We start from the raw sequence: 25,978 nt of genomic DNA, 5'->3' as shown, positions 1-25,978 counted from the left end.
TTTTACACACAGTTTAAAAAATGTTTATATTGTATTATATTCATAAGTGAGAAAAATTGGAAAAAATAAAATTAAGGTGAATTTATCCACCATAAAAATGTGTGTTCATTGATATGATTTTCAGGCATTTAAAAATGTATTTGTAACATAAAAAAGTAAAGATATGATATTAAGTGAAAAAATTCAAATTATGAACTTTTATATGTATGGTTACATGGTTTAAATATTACATAATAAACTTAGAAATGTGTTAGGGTTTGACTTATAAACCAGATCAATTGTTTGAAATGGTTTCTGGAGCTGATCACATTTCTGAACCATGTGTTATAAAGGAAAATAATCCAAAATATTTGGGAGCAAAGATATAGGGCAAGAGATTGTATTCAGGTTACTATACGGATAAACTAAATCCATCCCTTTTCTGTTTAACTTTTACTAAAAAAAAACCCACATAGGTAAACTTTGATTCTTAAGAATATGGAAATTGAACACTAGATTTTTAAAAAGCCAATACCCAAGAAATTAATACAATAGAAAAAATGAGCAGGGGCTAATTGTTTTTTTCTTTTCTTTTTTTTTTGGTTGTGCCACACGGCTTGCAGGATCTTACTTCCCCCACCAGGGATTGAACCCATGCCCTCGGCAATGAAAGTGTGGCGTCCTAACCACTGGACTGCCTGGGAATTCCCTAGCAGGGGATAATTTATTCCCTAGATTTTTGGCGGGGGGAGACTAGAAAGGAGGTACAAACTTTTTCCTCTCAAATTTTGGTAATCCCGGGATGACCAGTTTTACAGAATTTGGGGGATTGTTTGTAATTAAATGTTGGCATGTTTATGGCATGGACTCAGTTTGAATTCTCTAGAAGCTGACCTTGAGATGAGGATTCATGTATTAATATTTGACATTTATTAAGGAAGTGCTCCCGGGACAAGCAGGTAAGGAAGTGGAGGAAGCAGGACTGAAAAGGGGGAACAAGACAAGCAAGAGAGAAATTGCCCGTGATTTCTGAGTCTCAGATTCCACAGGGTATTCTGGATCATAAATTACATCTTAGATTTGTCCCACTCTGAGGCAAAGAATGGTCTGTCAAACTCCCACACAAGTCAGTACTTGGCTATAGGTTTTCTCAGGAATGCAGTGCCTTTCAGGAACTTCTGCTTCTCTGTACAAAGAACAAGGGCAGAAGGGGCTCCAACAGCTCAAGGTCAGTTCTTGGAGAGAGGATCCAAGGGAATCTGAACGATCCCTAGGGATGTGTGCTACATGTGGCGACAGCCATAAGTCTGCATTTAAGTTGGGAAATGTGATTCTCCATGTTTTGCTGGGCCAGAGCATTCAACTGTGAGGTAGAGTTTACAAGTCCAGGGATGCATTTAGAGCCTGGGCATTTTCATAGAAACTGCCATTAGAATTTGGCGTGGAGGGTGGTGGTGGGGAAGCCTTAGGTGTATGTGATCAGGAGTGAATAATACAAGTTCTTTAAAAATTGGAAGCATAGGAAAGAGAGAGGGGAAAAAAAGTAAAACAAGAGGAAACTCAGAACATATTGATTATGGGAGAATGCTTAGCTCAGGGAAACTGTCGTTGCCCAGACTCCAGAGGAAGGTTGGGCAGAAAATTCTCAGCTCACATTTGGAGCTACCAGAACAGTTTTCATGTGAGTGCAGAAAGCTTGACTTGGGCCCCAGACTGGAAAGGAGCCTGGTTCTCTAAGGGTCTAGGAAATCAGTAGAAGTAAAACTCAGAGGAGGCCTGGGATGATGGTAAGTCTAGCAAGAAAGGACAGTGACCCTGGGTCAAGGCCAAAGGAGGGGCCAGCTGTATCTAAGGGGAATAAAAGTGAAGCATCCAACAACAGATTGTTTAAAGCTTTAAACCCGTGCCAAGTTTATTGAGGAATGTGAGACTGTGTACTTGCAAATTACCTCAACACTGTATCATTTGTATTCTGAAATTTTCTCATACTGTAATAGAGACTCAGAGCCTTCTCAAATGTTTTCGTTTATGATTCTGTGATCCTAAATGAGTTGTGTAAGTTATGCAACCTGAGGGTGCTGTGTTCCTGTGGACATTACCAGGGTTGAGTATTACTGGGAAGAAAAGTGAAAAAAGAAAAAGACGGTGATCTTCCGTGTGTGGTCTTGGGGGGAGTATCCTGCCTTGTGATTACCCAGAAATTTGTCCAAAGCAAGTGTCTGAGGGCACCCATTGAGGAGAGACTTTTTATTCGTGCCTTAATTTGAGTGTCCCATCTGGAAACTGTATGTCTTTTAGTCACATTTGCATACTGGCAAACTATATTTATGGAAAAAAATTCACAGCAGATAATAATTATAAGTCTTCTACATGATTAGAGGATAAGCTTGCTTTGTCTGTATTCTAGCCAACTACATTTGTCACATTAAAAAAATAATAGGGCTTCCCTGGTGGCGCAGTGGTTGAGAATCTGCCTGCCAATGCAGGGGACACGGGTTCGAGCCCTGGTCTGGGAAGATCCCACATGCCGCGGAGCAACTGGGCCCGTGAGCCACAACTACTGAGCCTGCGCGTCTGGAGCCTGTGCTCCGCAACAAGAGAGGCCGCGATAATGAGAGGCCTGCGCACCGCGATGAAGAGTGGCCCCCACTTGCCGCAACTGGAGAAAGCCCTCGCACAGAAACGAAGACCCAACACAGCCATAAATAAATAAAAAAAAAAAAAAAAAAAAAAAAAAACAAATACTTAAAAAATATATATTTTAAAAAAAAAATAATAGAAAGCTAAGAAAAAAATACTTGATAATATTCTCACTTCCATTTTATTTTTGCAAACAGGAAAATAAAGTATTACTAATAAATATTATTTGAGTTCCAGGAGCTAACTCTATCATCTTATACTAACTATTCTTTAAGTTGGGTACAGATAAAATTTCTTTCACAAAGACCAAAAGATTACGAGCTCATACATCTTTTTCTTAATACTCAAAAAAACTAGTTCCCAAAGAGGTACAAACTATTATGTACAAAGTAAGCTACAAGGGTATATTGTACAAAACAGGGAATATAGCCAATATTTTATAATAATAAAGGAGTTATTTTAAACCACTGCTATTGTTATCCTGATTGATGCTCATATCATCCTGTCTTTGACCAGTGGAAGCAAACCTCTGCAAGCTGACTTCCTTGTTTTTTTGATAGTTCTGCTTCTTTGTTTTTGGTCATCCATTTTTATTTTGTACATTTTCTGTTCCACTTCTGCATTGAGCCATTTCTTCAAAGAGCCTTGGTTCCTTTTATTGGGAATGTACTTGGAGAACACAGTTTTGGTATTGCTGTGCTCAATATGTTATGCACTGGTCATTTCTTTCTAGCCCTTTGCAGTGGTCAGAGCTAGAAAATAAGTCAATTCTTTTAAGATAAAATACTTTTTGAATTCACACAGATATTTTCAATTCAATTTTAGGACTGCAGGAATTTTACAGAATTTTATTGATGTTATATCTGCAGCCTATGTCCAAAATCCTGATTTTTAAGGGCATCGTTATAATTTCTCATTTGCATCAAGCCACAATATCCATGCAATAGCCTTGGAATAACAATGCCTACACTACCACAAATACCATCAATAAAATATAAAATAGTGTGGGGTTTTATTAATGTTCTTTTTGTTTTCAAAGCATATCACTGTGGGGATGTACAGTGAAATTATTTTGTTTTAAGAATGGTTGAGGGACTTCCCTGGTGGCGCAGTGGTTAAGAGTCCGCCTGCCAATGCAGGGCACACGGGTTCGAGCCCTGGTCAGGGAAGAACCCCACATGCCACGGAGCAACTAAGCCCATGTGCCACAACTACTGAAGCCCGTGCGCCTAGAGCCCATGCTCCGCAGCAAGAGAAGCCGCTGCAATGAGAAGCCCACGCACTGCAGCAAAGAGTAGCCCCCCGCTCGCCACAACTAGAGAAAGCCCGTGTGCAGCAACAAAGACCCAACGCAGCCAAAAATTAAATAAATATATTAAAAAAAAAAAAAAAAAGAATGGTTGATTAAATCAATGACTGTTGGTGATTAACTCTACTCCAGTCCCTCTCCCCTTCCCACAGGTTGAAGGTGGCAATAAAAGTTCAACCTTTTGAACCTTTGGTCTTTCTGGTGACCAACACCCAACCTGAAGCTATCTAGGGGCCCCTAGCCCCCAGTCCTCTCATTAGCATACAAAAAGACACTCATCTTTCTAAAGATTCCAAGGGTCTTAAAAACTGTGGTGTCAGGAATCTGAGTCAAAGACCAACTATTAGGACAAAAGATGCTCCTAGCACCCTATCACTTAGGAAATTACAAGGGTTTTAGGAGCTCTGTGTCAGAAACTGGAGGCTGAGACCAAATATATATTTCTTATTATATCACAATAGCATGTCCCAACTTTGGAGAAAATATAACAGAGAAAAATGGCTGGATGGTAGTAAACCAAAATATTAACAGTGTGGTGATTTTAATTTTCCCTTCGTGCTATGTTATTCCATTTTAATTTACAATGTGCACTTTATAATTTTATAATAAAAATAAAAGACATGAGTGAACTAATTAATTCAAAACTAGAATACTGGTGTAAAGTATTATCTACAGATCTTCCTCAACTTATGATGGGGTTAAACCCTTCCTTAACTTATGATGGGGTTAAACCCATCTTCTGATAAACCCATCAGAAGTTGAAAATAGTATAATTTGAAATGCATTTAATACACCACTGAACATCATAGCTGAGTCTAGCCTGCCTTCAACATGCTCAGAATATTAACATTAGCCTCCAGTTGGGCAAAATCATCTAACACAAAGCCTATTTTATAATAAAGTGTTGAATATCTCATGTAATTTACTGAATACAGCACTGAAAGTGAAAAACAGAATGCTTGTATGGGTGCAGAATGCTTTTAAGTGTATCATTGTTTACCCTCCTGGTCTCATGGCTGACTTGGAGCTGCTGCCACTCCCAGCATCACCAGAGAGGATCGTACCACATATGTCTAGCCTGAGAAAAGATCACAGTTCACAATTCAAAGTACAGTTTCTACTGAATCCGTATTACTTTTGCATAATCATAAAATCAAGAAATTGTAAGTCAGAACCAGTGTAAGTCGGGGACCATCTGTACCCTTAAGTGGAAAAACAACTTTTACAAAAACTATTGAAAAATCTTAAAATATATATATTTGGCTATATAAAATAAAAAAATTTCATCAGGTAAAATAATAACAAAATTAAAAGATAAATACCAAAAAATTTTTTGTTACTTAGTACATTATTCATAAAGGCATGATATCATTAATTCATCAAGAAAAAAAGCAAAAACCCCAATGGGAGAAAATAAGTATGTGTAATACAGTACATAGTAATTCAAATTATCAATAAATACAGGAAAAGCTCTCATAGAAACCTAGGATATTATGATTTCTTCATTTTACAGGTGAGGAAAGTGAGGATCAGAAAGGTTAAATCACTTGTTTATGAGAATAAGGACAACACTGAGATTCATCCTTCTAACTCTGGACTAAGATCTCAAGCCCTGTCACACTTGTGGCTGAGGAAACCCAGTGTCCCTCACCGAGATACGACTTCTTGTGGCTCACCCTCATAGTCAAGAGTTCTCGACGTTAGAATGAGGAATACTCTCCCTTCTCTGGATACCAGACCCTTGCTAAATTTAAATTAAATTGTATGACTCAGTTATCGCTTAGTTCTAAATAGAGCATACTCCTTTCATTAAGTTTTTTTTTTATTAAGTTTTTAATGTTAACAAAGTAATTACATGTTCATCTTCATTAAAGTAAAATGTATTTTAGGCTGCTCTTCAGTCTAATTAAAGCGCATGTCTATGACAGTGAATACTTTGTTTAATCAACTACTTAATCTAGAAGCAACAGAAGGAGTATTGTCGGTGACTTCCATCCATTAATCTATTAGGTTGTCCTCTTTATGCATTCAAATATAAATACTATGCTCAGGCTTTAAACATTTATTGCCAAGATATTCCTACTTATTTCTACTCTCCACCCCCCCCCCCATTTGTTTATGACAGATATAAACTGAAAGCACATTTCCATGCTAAAAACTTTCTGACATTCATTAGGGCTCTTTACATACAAACTAGAAATCAACAGGATGTCTTAAGTCTTCCTAATTTGTAACATTGTTTCTACTACAGTTACAAAACATTTTGCTATTATGAGCTAACGAAAATATATGGCTAGTGTGTTCAATTTTAGACAATGTTGGAAAAAATCATTTTTTAAATGTATGATTGTTCCAGAAAAAAACACAATAAACAGAAATGGACTTAATTGTTATTGCCATAAATGAGTGATTTACAGTTATTTTTCCTACCCCAATTCCCAGAAATATGTTATCACACATTCTCATCAGTAACAGAAGCCCTAATGTAGGCATAATAGACTCTCCAGGAGGTGGTTTCCTTTTTAACTAAGATTCCTAGCTGATTCTGATAAGCCTCCTTCCCAAAGGACACGGCCACCTGCACACTGGTGCTTTTCAAACTTGAACATGAACAACCTGGGGCTCTTGTTATAAGGCAGATTCTGGTTCATTAGGTTTGGGGTGGGGCCTGAGATTCTGCATTTTTAAAGAGCTCCCGGGGCGATACCAATGCTGCTGGTTCACAGACCCTGCTTTTCAGGGTAAGGCAGTATAACCACCTCCCAGCTCTTAATCGCCAATAGATGCTGCACGTTTGTGAACCCAATCATGGGTTTGATGCATTTGTCTTTATCTTGTCTGTAATTGGGTTCTATTCTGCTTTTAGAGAATTTCCTCCAAACAAAGAGGGAAATTAAAGAAGTTATGGATCTATTTGACACAATTATTAAACAGTTCTTTTAGTGTTTCCTGCAAATATCTTTCCCGTAAGTAGAAAATCAGGCATGATGACAAGAAGAGAATGAGAACTGGTCTCACATGCTGGTCAGCAGTGGCAGCAAAAACTCCTGCACAGACCTGATGGTAGAACAAAGGAAGCTGTTGAAGGATCCCTCTAACTCCCTGTGAGCTCTTATTCTTCAGTGGGACCTAATCCCTAGACGTCTGGTGCTTGGTGATGCTGCTTCATATCTGCTTTATTCTCTCAAGGTTGTTTTCCCTTCCCTTTCTTAACCTCCCTTCAAAACCAGCTTTCATGGTTCAATCCATAAATTTTTCTGATCACTAATTCTGTGCAAGGTAGTCTAAGCACTGAAAAAAATATGAAGGACCACTGGTTTTAAGCCGTTTAATACTTATTTAGAAAAAAAAAGGTGTGCAAAAATAAGTGATGAAGGAATTCCAAAACAACTCTGTATTTTATTTTATTAGAGGACACAAAGCTGTACCTAGAAGCTCAGCATTTGGGGAGACCTTAAAGATCAAGTTCAATTTTTATCCAGCACGTGAACTGCCCCTACCACGCTGTGGGCAATTGTTTGTCCAACTTCCAAGTTGTTCCAGGCCCAGAAGGCTCACTGAGTTCCAGGGTAGCCCATGCTGACATCCGTTGCCTCTAATTGTTAGAAAGTTCTTATTTACACTAGATTGTTCCTTCTATTGATTGTCAGACATATACCCGTTGTCTTGCAGAAGAAAAGTCATGGTCTGGCTGGTGGCTGGGCTTACCGCCGCCCTTGGTCGTGGGGTTGTTGTTGGCACCAAGGCCCCAGCATTCATGATGAACTTACTTCAGACTATGCGTGACTACTGGGTACATATACTTTTCCCTTTGGGATTTGTCTCTGGATGTTGTCTAGACAGAAAACATGATGAAAAGCTAACTGCCTTCTGGAACAAGAGTCTGTTATTTAAAAGGAATTGAGGCCCAATGAAGAAGTCATCTGGAAGTAAAGGCTGTGGCTGAATTACAGAATGTTAACCTTTTTTAAATTATGAGAGAAAAACAAACTCATTATTTTATTTTATTTATATATTTATTTTTTTGGCCGTGCCATGCAGCTTTTGGGATCTTAGTTCCCCGAAAAGGGATCGAACCCAGGCCCACAGCAGTGAAAGCGCTGAGTCTTAACCACTGGACTGCCAGGGAATTCCCCACATTCATTATTTAAAAAAAAAATAAAAGAAAAGTTATGGTCTGCTGGAAATGGCTGGGGGGAACTTTCAGAGGAGGAGGCATTTGGGCAAAATCTTAGGTGCTACTAGAATTTAGGGAGATGGAGAGAAGTGGGGAGGCAGCATTCTCATCCTCTTAGAGTTACACTTTCTGTCAATCTGGATCCCCTAATTAACGCCCCCGTGTTAAGGGATGTCTATTTTAAATAATGCAGAGCAATCAACAATATGTCAGATACCATGGCATCATTTACACAAGATATTTGAGAAAATGAGTAGAGGGACTTTTCATATTCTCCTCACTTATAAAGCAGATGATTATCCACCTACTACAGCTGGGCCTGCGGTAATCTAATTCTGAAAGGCCAGTTTTATCTGGCGTGCAAAGGAAGTAGGCAGACACACAGCGGTTGTTTGGAGAATAGTACAGGTGTTGAGGTGAGAAACTACAATGGCTGGAGATACACAAAAGGGGCTTGTGGGAGCACAGCTTTAAGCCATGAGGGTTCACTGTGTTGGGAAACCACAGAGGGAGCTGGTCAACCTTGTGTTACCCATTTGGATGGAACCGCTCCTATTTAACGCCATGAACCGAGTTTTAACTTTATGTAAGCAGAAGTCTTCTCATTTCTCTCTCTTTTTTTTTTGGCCGCGCCATGCAGCATGCGGGATCTTAGTTCCCCGACCAGGGACAGAACCCGTGTCCCCTGCATTGGGAGCGCTGAGTCTTAACTACTAGACCGTCGGGGAAGTCCCTCGTTTCTCTTTTTACGGAGAGTGAAGTCACCAGAAGTGCAATTCAGAATATAAATGACAGAGTACCTATATGTCAGGAAATGGAAAAATATGGATGTGCTGACAGCTTCCACCTGAATTCTTCTTAGGAAGAGAATGGCATTTGTGTCAAAAAAATACAATGACAAGGTATGGGGTAAAGTGGAATAGGGGTCTTCTAGAGGCCTGGAGGTTCTGGGACCTCGCTGAGAAAGTCACAGGGAAATATTTGCTTGTTAATCTGAAGGAGATGAAAAATGAAGAGTAGAGGAGATGTTTAGGAGGTGAAGCCTAAAGACTGGTCAAAGGCCATGCCCCAGAGTGTGACCCTTCCTCCTAAGCACTCTAAATCTTCAAAAGGTACAACAGGGCTTCCCTGGTCTAAAACAATGCTTTAGTTATGTCAGACAAAAGGGTTCCTTCCTGCAGTCATGGGAGATGAGGTGAGATATGTTGAGGCCATTCTATAAAAACTTTGAATACAGGCCATGGAGTTTGTACTTTATCCTATAAGCACAAGAGTTTCATGAAAAGCTTCTGAGCAAGCATTTGGTGTTATCAAAGCATCAGTTTAATAAGATGATTCTTGGAGTGATGCACAAATCGTCTTGAAGGGAGGAGAGCCTGAAGGCAGAATGCTCAGGTAAGAGGCTGTGGCATTAGTCTGGGTGTGAGCTGGTAAGGACCAGAAATAGGTAGGTGTTAGGAATGAAGGACAGATTAAATCTGTATGTGCCTTTTTTTAAAAAATAAGACATTTAGCATATTGCTATAAGTGAACAATAAAAATTCCAAAGCTAAATTTATTCATAATCTTCATTTTCAATGAGCAAATATTAGAAAATGACTATGGAAATGTCCTATAAAGATAGCTACATGAATTCTTTATCAGCATGATGTTATTATGAGTATAACCCAGTTTTACTCATGTTCCAAATAAGATTTTTTTTTCCAAGTAAGACATTTTATTGAGTTTAGTCCTAGGAAAACTTGCTGTACTTTTGAGGAACCGGTATATTTTCTTCCTTCTCATAATAAGAACTATGAAGCTCATGCAATCTTCCCTGAACGCCTGTAGGTTCCAAACCAGGTTTATAGCTTAACCACTGCAGCTGTGTTGACTTTAGACCATAATCTCTGTTTTCTTCTTTGTTAACTCTCCTCCCCTCCCTTGTCATTACTCTTCCCTAATCTCCCTGTCTTGGTCTCTCCTCTTCCCTCTGTAAGCTTCTCCAAAGGAATTTTCAAAGAGATGAAGGATAAGTACAGTTACTCTCTGACAAGAGCACTCCCTCCTGTCTCCACTCTGTTTCTTCCTGACCTCCAACCTGGCATTCTACGCCCTGCCCAGCCTCTAAACACATGGCCCCATCTGGCATCTCTTTTATGTCCAACCTCCATCCTTATTCAAATGTGATCTTTGAATCAACAGCAACCGCATCACCTGAGAACTTTGAACAAATGCAAATTCTCAGGCTTCACCCCAGAGCACCGAACCAGAAACTCTGCATGTGGGCCCCAGCAATGTGTGTTTTGACAAGCCCGCCAATTATTCTGACACGTGTTGAAGTTTGTGAACCACTGCTCTAGAGAATGACTGTACTGTTTTCTTTGTCTCCCAGTCTACGTGTTCTCTAGGTCATGGTGCCTCTTGTCCGCTCTGCGTGTCTAGTCTGTAATCCGGGCAAATCCTTTATACCCTTTTTAGAATAATTACAAATTCTTCAAGGAGGTTATCTGATTGGTGTAGCTAATTATTACCTCCATCAAAGTCAGTTAAGCATTTATGGGTACCTTACCTCATGGTCATTGGTTGGTCCATGCTTGAGAATACAACGCCTGGTCCTGTCAGCAGCCAGCTATACTAAAAAATGGACTAGCACAACTTCCCTGAGAAGACTGCCGCAGATCAACCAGGAGGCCAGCTGCTATCCAATAAATTGATCTTTTTATCTCTCATCTAATTAAGCAGATGTGCACAGTATGACTCCAGCAAAGGACTAGCTGGGATTGTCCTAGTTGGATAACCTGGATTTCAGAGTTCTTTTAGGAAAGACAAGAGGCAACAATTATTGCTTGACACCATTGGGGTTGGTCAGAGGCAAAGCAGCCTGACCTGTTCTGATATTTGAAGACGGTTCAAGTTAGGGTTGAGGTTAAAGATCCAATTATAAGTGACATGCATAAGGACCCAATTTGTAAGTTATACAGATACCGTCCAATCTATATCTTTAAAGGAAATGTATTGCTAGATGTTTGCATTAGTGTATAAATATACTATTCCCTTCCCTCCTCTTTAAAATTAAGAAGCACTTTATAAGGTCAAATGTAGTGACAACTTCAAAAACTGCATTAAATATTCAAGTTGTTTTGTTACGGGCAAGAAGTAGCAGGGAGGGAATGAGTTTCAGTGGAAATCTCATTAAATTGAGGCAGAACATAGATGAGGGTGGTTCTCAAAGTTCTGCACATTGACAAAATAAACATAAGTATTCCTATGAAATAGATGTGTTTCTAACATTTATTCTATCATAATTTGAAAGTGGTAATCCTTGCAGCTAATAACTGGGCCCAAGGTAGTCTTGTAATGCAGTTGATTTGGAAAACACACACACAAAACCAGAACAAATATTTATTAGGCATTAACGCAGCACTCAGTTCTTACCCGGAGCTTTTCACCTACTTGAGTCAAGGTTAATGTATCTGAAGCAATAGCAAGAGTACAAGATAATAGAAGGTTAAGTACTAAATTACGTTATCCTTGACGTACTTTTCTTTGTACACCCTTGGAAATCTCCTCTCTCATGACTTTATCTAACAACTATGTAGGTCAGTGTTTCTCAGTCCTGAGTAATGTAGAGATGGACTGCTGCAAAAATTTCTTACATTCTCTTGGTATGGAATGAAAGTATTTTTATAAGTATTTTACCAAAACATGTATTGATCTAAAAATGGACACAAATCACCTTATGATTCTTAACCAACTATAAAAAAACAACTCTACAAATGAAATACAGAAAAGCTATACAGCCAATAGAATTCAAATTAATTTAGTGGCATGGATGATGTTTTGCTGAAGCAAATGCTACCACGCAAAGCCTGAGCACGGCCCTGCCGGCTAAGGGGCAGCTTCTTTTGCTTTCAAGAGGCCTTTCTTATTATTAGTCACATGACAACTCAGCTTTCACCACTTCTGTATTCAAACTGCTGTGAAACTATCCCTTATACACTTCCTGTGGGAATAATTTTTTTTTGGCCTGTGATTTTTACAGATACGTCAGGTATGTATTCTCTGCTTGTGATATTTTCTCACTATTCGACAACAATTAAAACAGTATTATGGATTGTCAACTTGATTGAAATACAGATGAAAAGGTGAGAAATGAAATCTTGGGTGATACTTGATTTAAGGTAGCCATCCAGATGGGCCCAAATTTTCTTGTTACTTTTAAAAGATTGTCATAGATATGAAAACATGAAATCCTCCTTAAGAGATATAAAAAAGTTCTCATTAAAAACCGAGGCCCTTCCCTGGTGGCGCAGTGGTTGAGAATCTGCCTGCCAATGCAGGGGACACGGGTTCGGGCCCTGGTCTGGGAGGATCCCACATGCCGCGGAGCAACTAGGCCCGTGAGCCACAATTACTGAGCCTGCGCGTCTGGAGCCTGTGCTCCGCAACAAGAGAGGCCGCGATAATGAGAGGCCCGCGCACCGCGATGAAGAGTGGCCCCCACTTGCCGCAACTGGAGAAAGCCTTTGCACAGAAACGAAGACCCAACACAGCCAAAAATAAATAAATAAATAAAAATTAAAAAAAAAAAAACAACTGAGGCCAGCTGTGGCGAACATAGCTGTGCCTCCCAGACCCCGCACAAGGAAGCATTAGTGTTCCAGCCACCAGCAGATCACCTCCAGCTCTCAGTCCCTTTAGGGTTTGCTCAGCTGCAAAGAGCTGCCCACATTCAAGGACTGATGGAAGTAGCGGTATTAACACTTGGCTATTCCATCTGAACTGAGACAACTCTGACGGGTCACGTAGGCTCCAGACTCCTTATGGACTTGGCTGAGGCTTTGCCAGCCTGCACTGCAGTTCCATTTTGCCCACCTGATCCTGCTTTCCCCCTCTCTCCCACTAGTTATAAGCCCTAATAAATACCCCGAATGCCAAACTCCATCTTACTGTCTGCTTCTGGAGAATCTAGTCAACGAGAGCACCCAAGAATCTCTCTGAGGACCCCCCGGAGTAGTGAGAATGCTTCTTTTGTGCCCTGATTCTTCTCTCAAGGCTCTAGTCTGAAAGTTCAGCTTCTAGTTTTTTATTCCTGCCAGCACTTCACATTCAACGGGTCCAAAGCTGATGCAGAATTGATCTCTTTAAGCTTGTGCCTCAGAACAACTTGTGGTTTTCCCCCATTTTATAATTCATTTAATGGCACTACCATCATATTCCCACAGGATGAAAACTGCGAGGTAATTTTGCTTCCTCACACACCTTGCTCTGTATACCCAGTCTATTAGTCACGCTTTGTAACATGTGAAGGACTTTACTCATTTCTCCAGGGATTCACTTTCCTCTAAACAAGGGATGCTGCTGAAATCATAATGGACAGGTTCACTTTCCTCTTGGGATATATCTAGTCTCTTTAATAGTCTTGAGTTTTCCTTCCCTTTGAGTCCTTCTTTTAAGACAGAAAAATGTATTTTTCTCATCAAGGACACATACACAAAATTGCAACCCACAATCATCTACTCATTTTACAGCACAATATATTGGCTCACATATTAAATAAGAGAATACTGTTTTGAGAGGGTGGCAGCAGACGCCACAGGTTTCAACTGCTCCCCCTGCATTTAAGATTAGTGTAGCCCAGTCATTGGAACAAAACATTTATTTTGTCCCAGTTTAAGATAAAATACATTCAACTTTCTTTTCCTTTTTATCTTTTTTTTTTTTTTTTTCCACACTGTGTGGCTTGCGGGATCTTAGTTCCCCAACTAGGGCCCTCGGCAGTGAAAGTGTGGAGTCCTAACCACTGGACCGCCAGGGAATTCCCTCCTTTTTATCTTTTATACTGGACTAAAGAGTAAAGAAAAACCAAGTCTTGATAAATGCCAAAGTAATAATTTTATAATATAGAGACTAAAACATGTGTGAATGTTATTGTGCAGTTTAGAAGTCTATGAAAAATACCTATTTTTTAAAGCGCGCAACTCACTGAAAGATGCTGACGTTTAAAATGGAAAGTTGTGTTGTCAGTTGAAAACGAGAAATTGAGATGTTTGTGAGGGAGAAATTGTCGGGAACGCAGTAGAACATTTCCTGCCCGTGGGTGCAGTCTTGAGGATTGGTGACGGCCATGACAAATCCAACAGCCATCACCACAGCACCAATGGGAAGCATGACACAGGACATAATCTTATCTGAGTGTGTCCTCGGTTCTTCAGACAGTTTCAGATAACATGCTGATGGGATGATAAAAATTAGGGGAGCTGCACAGAGCACACCCTGTGTATTCAAAACAAGAAATAAGATAATGTTACTGAATGGAGCACTCCTTGGACAGTTTTTAAAAAACATTTACAAAATGTATTTGTCATCATGTATGTTAAAAGTTTGATAGGTTCAGTTAAATCAAACAGAGGAAAGAAAAATAATTCCAAGAAAGACTTAGGAATAGGTTTTTCCCTTACTGATGGTATATTTACAAATGAGAAAAGTAAAATAATATAATAGTATATCAGGCTTAAATAATAATCAGAATATAATATAAAATAAAGCAGATGGTAAGACTAACTCCTGGCAAACTCTTAAAAGTTCCCATATTTTCAGTCACATCATATTTCCTTATACTCTTCATTTCAAATTGCTGGTTATCTATTATGCCATTCAAAGCTGAGAGGTCCGTTTGTCAGCTGTGTACAAAAGGGGACTATTGAGAGGTGTATATAGGGCGTAACGTCTTATCTCTCCTCTTTCCTTGACTTTGTATGAAAGTAGGTGCCTGTCTGTATGAGAAAGGAAAACTGTACCCCTAAGGGTACTTAGCATGAAGTAGCATTTCTAAATCCTCTTTCAAGTAAAACTAAACACATTAATTACCCTAGAAAATTGACAGCAGAACTAAATAACTATGACTCATTCACCCTTCCCCCACATTGGCTTATGGATAAGTCCAACCTGAGGAGGAATGTTAGATTGAAAATTATGGGAAGTGGTGTTGTCTATTATAAAAAGACCAAGAGTTACTGACTTCAAAGGAAAGAGACTTTCCCCTTGAGGAGGCCAAATCTGCACTAGTAGCTCTGCGAATGAAGTAATGTTAAAATTTAATGCATTTTAGGTAATATTTTTTCTAATTATGTTAAAAATTAATTATATATTAAACAAAACATAGCACATATTATTAACAAAATATATTTATATGATGTGACAAATGACATATGACAAATGATATTTTCTTAAACCATAAAACAGAAAATTTTTAAAACATACAATAACAAATAATGATACAGTTTAGAATACAAAAGAAGCTTTCCATAAGAAATATATTTTCGGGCTTCCCTGGTGGCGCAGTGGTTGAGAATCTGCCTGCCAATGCAGGGGACATGGGTTCGAGCCCTGGTCTGGGAAGGTCCCACATGCCGCGGAGCAACTGGGCCCGTGAGCCACAACTACTGAGCCTGCGCGTCTGGAGCCTGTGCTCCGCAACAAGAGAGGCCGCGATAGTGAGAGGCCCACGCACTGCAGTGAAGAGTGGCCCCCGCTCGCCGCAACTAGAGAAAGCCCTCGCACAGAAATGAAGACCCAACACAGCTAAAAATAAATTTAAAAATATATATATATATTTTCCATACCTGAAAAAGTTATTATGGAAAATTGTAAATATACAGAAAAGTAGAAAGGATAGTATAATGAAACCCTACATGCCTATCACTATGGTTTGAAAGCTTCTGACACATTATTTTGGTAGATTGTCCCTAGGGAAAAATCATAGAAAACTGATTTTGAAATTGGATGATGTAAAAGAACAGATTAGACCTTAAAAATAGTTTTAAAAGAAAGATTTTTCTCAGTATCACCATTTACTAAGTTTACTGTATTTTACACTAATTACTACTCTCATACAAGAAATATACAACTATGATTTCAAAAATGTAACTTTTTTAGTTTTTACAAAAACAGCAAAAGTCTGGAGAAATATCAATTGAGGGGGACACATTATGAAGTCAGACTAGCCAGGCAGCATCTAAAAATCTGGGGAAGAATAGAAGGGACCACATTTCATGGAAAATATTTCTACAAAGATATAAGAATGAGAAAATTCTAAGAGGTACCATATTCTAATTTAAAATATATGGACAATATAATTTTGCTATTTATAGCACATGAATACAAATGAATACCTACAATGGTACACAGCATATAAAGGATTAGTTTTCATATGGCCAGAGTTAAATGAATTATGGATTCCTTAGGCTCCATCATGTCACTTGAAACTGACAATGTTTTTCAAGTTATAAAAAATACTGTAGAACTCAATCTGTGCTTATAATAATAATCCTTTGATTTCTATGAAATAATTTTTGAAAACAATTATATATGTACGTGTGTGTGTGTGTGTGTGTGTGTGTGTGTGTGTGTGTGTGGAGAGAAAGAGAGTCTCTTCTCTTCATAGGAACAAACATGTGAAGCTACTTCATCTGGAACTGTGGAGTGTGAAAGTGCTATCAGGATGAAAACTGCCACCAGCTGCTGCTAAGAAGCTGTCATCAGTCAGCATTTTGGGACTCTTCCAAACCTAACTTGCTGGGCAGTGCAAAGTAATGGGTGTTCTGTTTATGCCATAATTTTTAAGGGTTGAGAAAGTAGCAATTAGTGGGAAAACTGTATAGCTGATGTCTGTACTGGAAGAAGTCCAGTTGAGTATCTTGTCTTGATAGCGGTTATTACCTTCCTAATATTTGAGAGCTCCGTCTTGCTAGAGATTGTTGTTAGGACCTCAGATCATCAGTAAAATGATAGGACAGTTCCATCTGCTCTATTCCCTATAAATGAGTCCAGCTAATTTGATCTATCTAATACAGCCTTGCCTGAGGTTACACCACTGGCTTCGGGATAATTTTTGAAATTTCTTGACAGGACATAAATACCATAACAGTTTATCAAAGAGACAAGAAAATATAGCCTTAATTATAAAGGGGGGGAGACAGCACTATCCTTTGATAATAACACCACAGATGCCAGCGCATTTTGCAGTTTGCAAGAGGGAAATAACAGAAAGTGCTGAAGATTTTTACTGGCAATACAGATTGGAAAAGCATCTGAATTCTCCTACCTGAATAGAAACCTCTCATTTGATGCAAGGAAGCTGAAAACTAAATAAAAGAATGCTGGGGCTTCCCTGGTGGCTCAGTGGTTGAGAATCTGCCTGCCAATGCAGGGGACACGGGTTCGAGCCCTGGTCTGGGAGGATCCCACATGCTGCGGGGCGACTAGGCCCGTGAGCCACAGCTACTGAGCCTGCGCGTCTGGAGCTTGTGCTCCGCAACAAGAGAGGCCACGACAGTGAGAGGCCCGCGCACCGTGATGAAGAGTGGCCCCCACTCGCCGCAACTAAAGAAAGCCCTCGCACAGAAACCCAACTCGCACAGAAGACCCAACACAGCCAAAATTAAATAAATAAATACTAAAAAAAAAAAAAAAGAATGCTTATACATATTTAAGATTTCTACTTTGTAATCAATTTGAACTCGTGAAATGTGTTCCTATACCTTAAAAAGAAACTCTAGGGGCTTCCCTGGTGGCGCAGTGGCTAAGAATCTGCTTGCCAGTGCAGGGGGTACGGGTTCGAGTCCTGGTCTGGGAAGATCCCACATGTCGTGGAGCAACTAAGCCCGTGAGCCACAACTACTGAGCCTGTGCTCTAGAGCCCGCGAGCTACAACTACTGAGCCCGTGTGCCACAACTACTGAAGCCCACGCGCCTAGAGCCTGTGCTCCACAACAAGGGAAGCCACCTCAGTGAGAAGCCCGCGCACCACAACAAAGAGTATCCCCTGCTCGCAGCAGCTAGAGAAAAGCCCAAGCGCAGCAACAAAAAGACCCAACACAGCCAAAAAGAAAATAAAATAAATTAATAAAAAAAAAAAAAAAAAGAAACTCTAGCTCAGAGGTGTTTGGCAGCTTGGACTCAGGCTCCCTCACCCTGTATGTGGGCTCTTGCTGGGTAACTGGTTTGCTGTCCTCCTTCCACTGTAAGCTGCACAAAGTGCTTGTTGGGCTGGTTACTCCAACCACAAGCACCAGCTGCTTCGTCTCTTCTCTTTGCTCTGCTGCATGTAGAAACCTATAGGACCCAATTACTGCAGATGCCTCTTCTCTCTAAGAGCACCATCAGTGCCAAGATGCTGGATTCTTATTACCAAGGATGGAACCTACATTTATTTTATTTGTTTCTAAAATGAATCCTTTAAAATTGGGGGTGCATTTGCCTTGGAAAATATGTCGTTGTCTGCTGCCATGAAAACAATAAAATAAAAGGGAAGCTAAGTTCTAAATGGGGTTTTGCTTTTTATTAAATAACTAATATAACCCTGAATAATTTATTCTGTATTATTTTAGTTATACTAAGTAACAGCATTCCCTTAACTTTGCAAATTGAAGGTCTGATTCTATTACACATCTCATTTGTAAAGGTCCATATTCTACTTATTCTTTTTTTTTAATAAATTTATTTATTTGTTTTTATTTTTGGCTATATTAGGTCTTTGTTGCTGTGAGCAGGCTTTCTCTAGTTGTGGCGAGTGGGGGCTACTCTTTGTTGTGGTGCGTGGGCTTCTCATCGTGGCTTCTGTTGTTGCAGAACACGGGCTCTAGGCCCACGGCCTTCAGTAGTTCTGGCACATGGGCTCAGTAGTTGTGGCACATGGGCTCAGGAGTTGCGGCTCGCGGGCTCTAGAGCACAGGCTCAGTAGTTGTGGCACACGGGCTTAGTTGCTCTGCAGCATGTGGGATCTTCCCGGGCCAGGGATCGAACCCATGTCTCCTGCATTGGCAGGTGGATTCTTAACCACTGCACCACCAGGGAAGCCCTCTACTTATTCTTGATTCTACCACTTAAAACTAGTGTGACCTATTTAAGTGTTCATTAACAGATGAATGGATAAAGAAGGTGTGGTGTCCATACACATACACACACACACAGAGAGAAATATTACTCAGCCATAAAAAAGAATGAAATTCTGCCATTTGCAATAACATGGATGGACCTAGAGAGTATTATGCTTAGTGAAATAAATCAGAGAAAGACAAATACCGTATGTTGTCACTTATATGTGGAATGTAAAAAATAAAACAAAGTAGTGACTATTACAAAAAAGAAACAGACTCACAGATATAGAGAACAAACTAGTGGTTACCAGTGGGGAGGGGTGAAGGTGGGAAGGGCAGGATAGGGGAAGGGGATGAAGAGATATAAACTATTATGTATAAGATAGATAAGCTACAAGGATATATTGTACAGCATAGGAAAATATAGCCATTATTCTATATTAACTTTAAATGGAGTATAATCTATAAAAATATTGAATCACTATGTTGTACACCTGAAAGTAATCTATTATAAATCAACTATACTTTAATTAAAAAAAAAAAAAACTAGTGTGACCTATTTAATCACTCCAATCACTCTGTGCCTCAGTTTCTTTATCTATACAGTTAATACAGATTAAGAGGATAATGCATGCAAAACACTTGGCACAGAGTAAATACTCCCTACATGTTAGCTCACACTGTTGTTCAGAAGGGGAACACCACATGCTTTAGTTACTTCTAAAGTGTTGCGTGACCTGGCTTGCATTACTGACAGAAATGATGCTTGATCTGGCTTTATGAAACATGACAAATGCCCACACAAAACGGAGTTGAACAAAGACCTGACTATGATATTGTGCTAACCAAAAGACTTTTGTTGACTGGAAAAATATGCACTCAAGTGGTCTGGAAGAGAATGGAGATCTTAGATTTTATGAATTCCTACAAAGTGCTTTAAAACTAGTGTAACTGAGTTATTAGATCATGACAATTTAACACTCTGTTTTTTATGAATGTTTATATAACCAGCTTTTTAAAAAAATCTAAGGATCTAGAATCATGTTTTAAATTTTTAAAAACAGTCCTCCAAGCCAGCTCAGATCTTGACTTTATAACAGATATTCACCAAATATTATTCTTTGACTACAACACCAGAATTCTGTCTTAACCACAAAAAATTTCAACATAAGCATAACAGGGAATATTTAATGTGATTATGTGCTTATAATTTTATTGTGTGAGTGTGAGGGAGATTCACAGTTAACAGAAAGTAATGGTCAAATTTACAAAAATATATCATTCCTGAAAAATAAGCATATGTGTATGCTTGCTTAACTTAAAGGGAACAAAACATTCTTAGGCTATCAAAATAGTGAGTGGCAAGGCACTTGATAAAGACATTTTCTCTCATATGACAATCCTACAATGTTCTAACAAACAAACAAACATGCGAACTCAAATGAGACATTTCACAAAATAAGAAATAACAGAGCTGGGAGTCATGCCGATCATGTCCTCAGCATAATTAGAGGGTTACCATTACTGTCAACCCCAACAATTTTTTGTAACACTTAATTTCGTGGTGCTACACTAAGAATGTCTCTTATGTCCAGGGGCATTTGTAGAACTAGTTCCTCAACTGTGCTCCCAAGGGCAATTGCCCATGCAGTAACTGGAGTACTGTGTTCTTAGCACTGTGCTATATACTGTGGAAGATGGAGAAGGCAGCTAAGTACCATTCTTGTCTCCAAAGAACTTGCACTTAGGTAGGCAAGGCAAGCTTATGGACAGTCCAAACAACACATGATACAAGATAATACATAAATCAAGTTAGCACATTTAGGTAGCAGTCATCCCTTTACGTAGACCAAGGTTGGAACATGAAATGATTTTGAGTGAACCTACCAGCCTTTGGCCTGTGCAAAATTAGGACATAGGTAAAATGTACCTTTGATAATGGTCCATCTCTCCTATGAGCCTTCTTTCCATTGCTAGTGGAATAGATGTTTCCCTAGTCCCGTGCAGTTTTGGGGGAGCTGCCTACTACTCCCTTCTTGCCACATACTCTGATGCAGGAAAATTCCCAATAGTGTGTTCCTGACTGAATCTTCCACCACCTTTGCCTGGACCTTCAAATCCAAATGGCACCTGGAGGGAATAGTGTCTTGGGCACTGACAATAATACACCTTCACCTTCCCCTTAACTCTCAGTGGAGTGAGTAAATGATGACTTGGGATTCCATCTGTAAAAGCTTGTCCTCCCTGTGGGGGCATGATTGATAAATGCTAAGTGGTGTGATTCTGAGTAGAAATTTCATTAGAACTGTAGAAGGGGAAGATGAAAGACTCTAAAGTGGTAGATTCACTTCTATTCCTCTTTTGCCAAATGCCATCATTATCCTACTTCCACAAAGTAGAACCAAGGAGTCATTCTTTTTTTTTTTTGGTCACTTTTAAAAACTGACATATAGTTGACATACAATATTATGTTCGTTTTAGGTCTACTACATAGTGATTTGACATTTACATACATTATAAAATGATCACCACAATGAGTCTAGTAAATCATCTGTCCCCATACAAAGTTATTACAGTACTATAGACCATATTCCTTATGCTGTATATTACATACACATGGCTTATTTATTCTATAACTGTAAGTTTGTATCTCTTAATCTCCTTGACCTATTTCACCCCCCTCCCCCCTCCCCTCTGGCAACCACTCATTTACTCTCCGTATCTATGAGCCTGTTTTTGTTTTTTTGTTTTTTTTTAATCTTTCTTAGATTCCACATATAAGTTAAGATAATACAGTATTTGTCTTTTTCTGTGTGACTTATTTCACTTAGCATAATACACTCTGTATCCAACTATGATTTCATTTTGTTTTGCCCAAGTAGTATTCCATTGTATATAAATACCACATCTTCTTTATTCATTCATCTATTGATGGACACTTAGGTTGTTTCCATATCTTGGCTACTGTAAATAATGCTGCCATGTACTTCAATGTGCATAAATATTTTCAAATTAGTGTTTTTCTTTGGATAAATACCCAGAAGAGGAATTGCTGGATCCCAAGAAGTCATTCTTGATGTGTCCCTCTATCCCCCTGTCCTCCCAGTTGAATTGGTTACCAAATTCTGTCAATCTTTTCTCAAAAATGTCTTTTAGGAGTCCACTTATACCTCTTTCTTTTCTTCTTTGCCTGTATAGCAGCTGAACTTTTATTTGTGAGACTGTAAGCTCCATGATAGCATGGATCCTTTCTGATTTCCTCCCATCCTTGTATCTCTGTTGTGTGGAATACAGTATACTTGACCCCTGAATAATGTAAGGGTTAGGGGGTTTCTGAGCAGTTGAAAATCCGTGTATAACTTATAGTCAGCCCTCCACATACTTGGTTCCTCCATATCTGCAGATTCAACCAACTGAGGTTCATGTAGTACATATTTATTGAAAAAAAATCTGTACACAAGTGGACCTGTGCAGTTCAAACCCATGTTGTTCAGGGTCAACTGTAATTATTCAATATATATCTGATCAACAAATAAACAAGTTAGAAGCTGCACTAAATTTTAAATCTTTGTAATATTTGCACAGAAAGGAAAGGAAAATAATAATTACAGGAAAGAATAAACATAAGCCAAAGGATAAAAGAAAGAATTAATATGGCTTACTCATAGGTCAAAAATAAGATCGACTAGAGCTGAGGGCAGATTCTGGGAAGTTAATGGTAAATAACTTTCCATAGAAGGTTTGGGGTCAGATCATAAAGGCAACAGATTTTATGCTTGTTGGTAGGAAAGTGGAGATTTTTAAGCAGGATGGTGATAAATTGGAAGCAGAGCTTAAATATATGCTAGTTGAAGCAAAATGCCAGTACTAATTCAGATGTGATATGATGAGGACCTAGATTTGGGAAGCAGCAGTAGAGATTACAAAGGAAAGCCTAGAGGGAGAAAAAAATACTTCAAAGAAAAAAAGAAGAACTTGCGCCAGGGTAAGTGAATGTGGGGTGTGGATATAAGTCTCTTCATTACATATTTTAATTAATCTCTCTAGACCTACCTTCACTCTGCATAGGACTTTCCAGATCCATTTAATTTATTGTTATTTTCAGTAACATGTATGTTGTACAGAAAATAGAATATGAAAAAAGTCCTTTAAACCAATATCTTAATTTCAGCACGACTGACATTTTGGATTGGATAATTCTTTGTAGTAGGGGTTACCCTGCACATTGTGGGATGTTTAGCCACATTCCTGTCCTCTACCCACTAGATACCACTAGCACCAGCTTACCCAGTTGTGGCAACTAAAAATGTCTCTAGACATTGCTAAATGTCCCCTGCAGATGGAGAGGGAAGGGCAATATTTCCCCCATTGGAGAACCACTGCTCTAAAAATATAGTCCTATAAAGTACACAATATCATCTTTATAAATATTTACTATAACATAACAAACACATTTTCATTCCACTTTAGAAAGTGACACCTTTGTTAAGGGAAAATACATCTCATGTTAAATGTAAACATTATTTTAAAAGGGATTCTTAGAATCTTTAAATGTACTTACATTGAGCTCTAAAACTATTCCAAGGCAATCAATCAGCAATGACACAAGTGTGGCCACAGTAATGATAACCACTGTTATGATAATGTGGAAAACTGACGAAAGCGTCCCACCAAAAAATACATTGGCAATTACCTGCCAAATATAAACAGATTATTTAAAGAGGGAGTCTCAGAGTTGTGCAGGACTTATTAAGAGAGTATTTTATATTATAGTAGTTAGGACTGTATAAAATACTACCAATTAGGCAATCAATCAAATCTTAAGCCAAAGCCATATGAATGAATGTTCTATTGTTTCCAAAGTATTTACACATAGACACACACACATATCAATAACAAGTATTCTTTGTTGAACTATTAGACAGTCAGTGGATTACATTCCCTGCTCAGAACATGGCATACTAATGTGTGAATAAATATATTTCTCAAGTGTAAGAGAGACCTTGGGAAGTTACCTTATCCTTCCTCCTTGAGTCCAACAAGGTTACCACTTACACAAACTACAGATGCTATTTAGATTATTTGAATGACCTCTAAGGAAGGGGTTAGCACAATATCCTTTAATAATAATGGGTGTGTAATATCCTTTACTAACAGGAAATTAATTTCATATAATCTAAATCCTATTTGACACAAGCCAAGTCTATTTTATCTCGCCTTTCCTCAACAAAAATGGAGAAGAGTTGATTACCATTTTCCATTGATACTCAGATCAGGAAATCAATCAACAGTTACTTATTTACTGTGTCCCACAGTTTGTTATGACTTGCTAAGAGAAAATGTCTAGGAGATGATTCCTATTCTCAGAAATTAACATCCTAATTGGAGAGATCCAACCAATCTAATGAAACAAATAGTGATCAATTTTTGACAGATTAAAAAGATCAAATACAATTCAGAACTAGACAGTGCTTTAGTTATCTAGATCTGTCTCCCTGAGAGTAATCAGCTTTACAGTATTCCTGAAATGTGCTTGTCCTACCTTGGCTTGAGGCAGGACTTGAAACATGGATGGGATTTAGAACAGAATTATAGACCAAGGCAACAGTGTGAAAAAGAGCAAAGAGGTAAGAACAGTAAAGATACGTATGGGGGACAAGGAGGAGACAGCCTGAATAGGGTGGTAGCTCTATGCAAAAGGACCACGAGACAAGTATTGGAAATGGTGGGAGAGGGTCAGATGCTGGGAGACCTTAATGACTGTGATAAGTAGCATTCCTAGTTGAGTAACAGTCCCCCATTGACTGGATACTGCCATAACTCTGTTAATAATTAAATGGGGATACTAATCACTCTTACTCATTTATGGTTTTACAATTGGTAATGTCCTTCCAAATATTATCTAATTTGAAGTTCATTCTTATAGATGAAGATCACTGAGTGGGGCAGGCTAGTGAGAGTATTTATTAGGCACAGACTGGCTTTGTGGCACCCTTGTACTTGGCTGGCTACTTTACCTGTGAATAGAAACAGCTTTGATTATATTTAGGCCAACTGTATATTTGTGTGTGTGTGTGTGTGTGTGTGTGTGTGTGTGTGCAGAAAGGAGAAAAAGAAAAAGGAAGTGAATGGGTGAGGTATATACAAAGTTCCTCTGCCTAGTATTTGCTACCATGGCAGAGATCTTGGTTCAGTTCTGTCTTCCTGTCATGGCAGCTAGAAAGGAAACACAAGTTTGAAGTACTGAAGACATAAGCTATACAGGTGGAGTGACTCTGACAGACCACGAGCAGTTCACCAGAAACCACATGAGAATGCGCCATTTATTACTGCTGATCTAGAGATCAGATTTGAACCTAAAGTACTGGGCAGAAACTAAAATAAAACCATTTCCGGAATCCAACAATAGTTGGTAAAAATTTTAAAGGCTCTTCAATTTAAAAAATATTCATCAAGTTCAGTCTACTGCTCCCTATATTTGAGGAGAGCTGGCCTATGAGTTATACATTTGTAAGTGAGGACAAGTGATAATTGCAAAGGATGTACATAGCGCTGAACATTTCCTCATTCCTTTTCCTTGTGCAGTGCCCTATCTGCAGAATTGGCATAAGGTAAGCACTGGTGTGCCTCTAGAAGCCTGCCCATTAGTTAGTGTATTTGAAGCTCTGTAGGCATTTCGCTTCACACATTAGACCCACTGACATGGTGCACTGTGTACACAGCCTCTAGGAATAGATCCTAAGACTAAGCCTTTTCAGTGTGATTCCTGAAAGAACCACTATGAAGCAGGATCATGTTTTTCTGCTAAATGGTACAGCCGATTTTTAGCTTACTGTATAAGGGATTCCTGACAAGCCACGTTATCCAATTTTACACAAAAAGAATTAGTTCTCTTTTACCTAATCTTCCTCTACAAATTCAGGTGGGCTATATAACATAACTTGGAGTAGACTTTATAAGTGAAATATATCAATATACAGATATAAGTAAATAATATACTCTCTATTATTT

At 38.8% G+C, this 25,978-nt stretch overlaps 1 protein-coding gene and 1 long non-coding RNA gene across 3 annotated transcripts in view; one reads left to right on the top strand and one right to left on the bottom strand.

Moving 5' to 3' along the window:
• The window catches only part of LOC309630289, a 119,046-nt gene that overhangs the window by 40,616 nt on the left and 52,452 nt on the right, over positions 1 to 25,978 (top strand). The window lies entirely within an intron of this gene.
• SLC38A11 (solute carrier family 38 member 11) overlaps positions 9,590 to 25,978 on the bottom strand; it is a 56,522-nt gene continuing 40,133 nt past the window's right edge. For both annotated transcript variants that reach the window (XM_082395349.1, XM_082395350.1), the window contains 2 exons: positions 23,529 to 23,660; positions 9,590 to 14,363 (listed from right to left, as the gene is read on the bottom strand). In XM_082395349.1, coding sequence (XP_082251475.1) covers positions 14,070 to 14,363; positions 23,529 to 23,660 — 426 coding nt within the window. In that variant the 3' untranslated portion in view covers positions 9,590 to 14,069. The remainder of the gene's footprint in view (positions 14,364 to 23,528; positions 23,661 to 25,978) is intronic.

Source organism: Balaenoptera borealis, assembly GCF_965194805.1.
Source record: "Balaenoptera borealis genome assembly, chromosome: 6".
NCBI classification, from domain to species: Eukaryota; Metazoa; Chordata; class Mammalia; order Artiodactyla; family Balaenopteridae; genus Balaenoptera; species Balaenoptera borealis.
The sequence above is the reverse complement of the archived record's forward strand: the minus strand, read 5'-3'. Positions and strand labels throughout refer to the sequence as shown.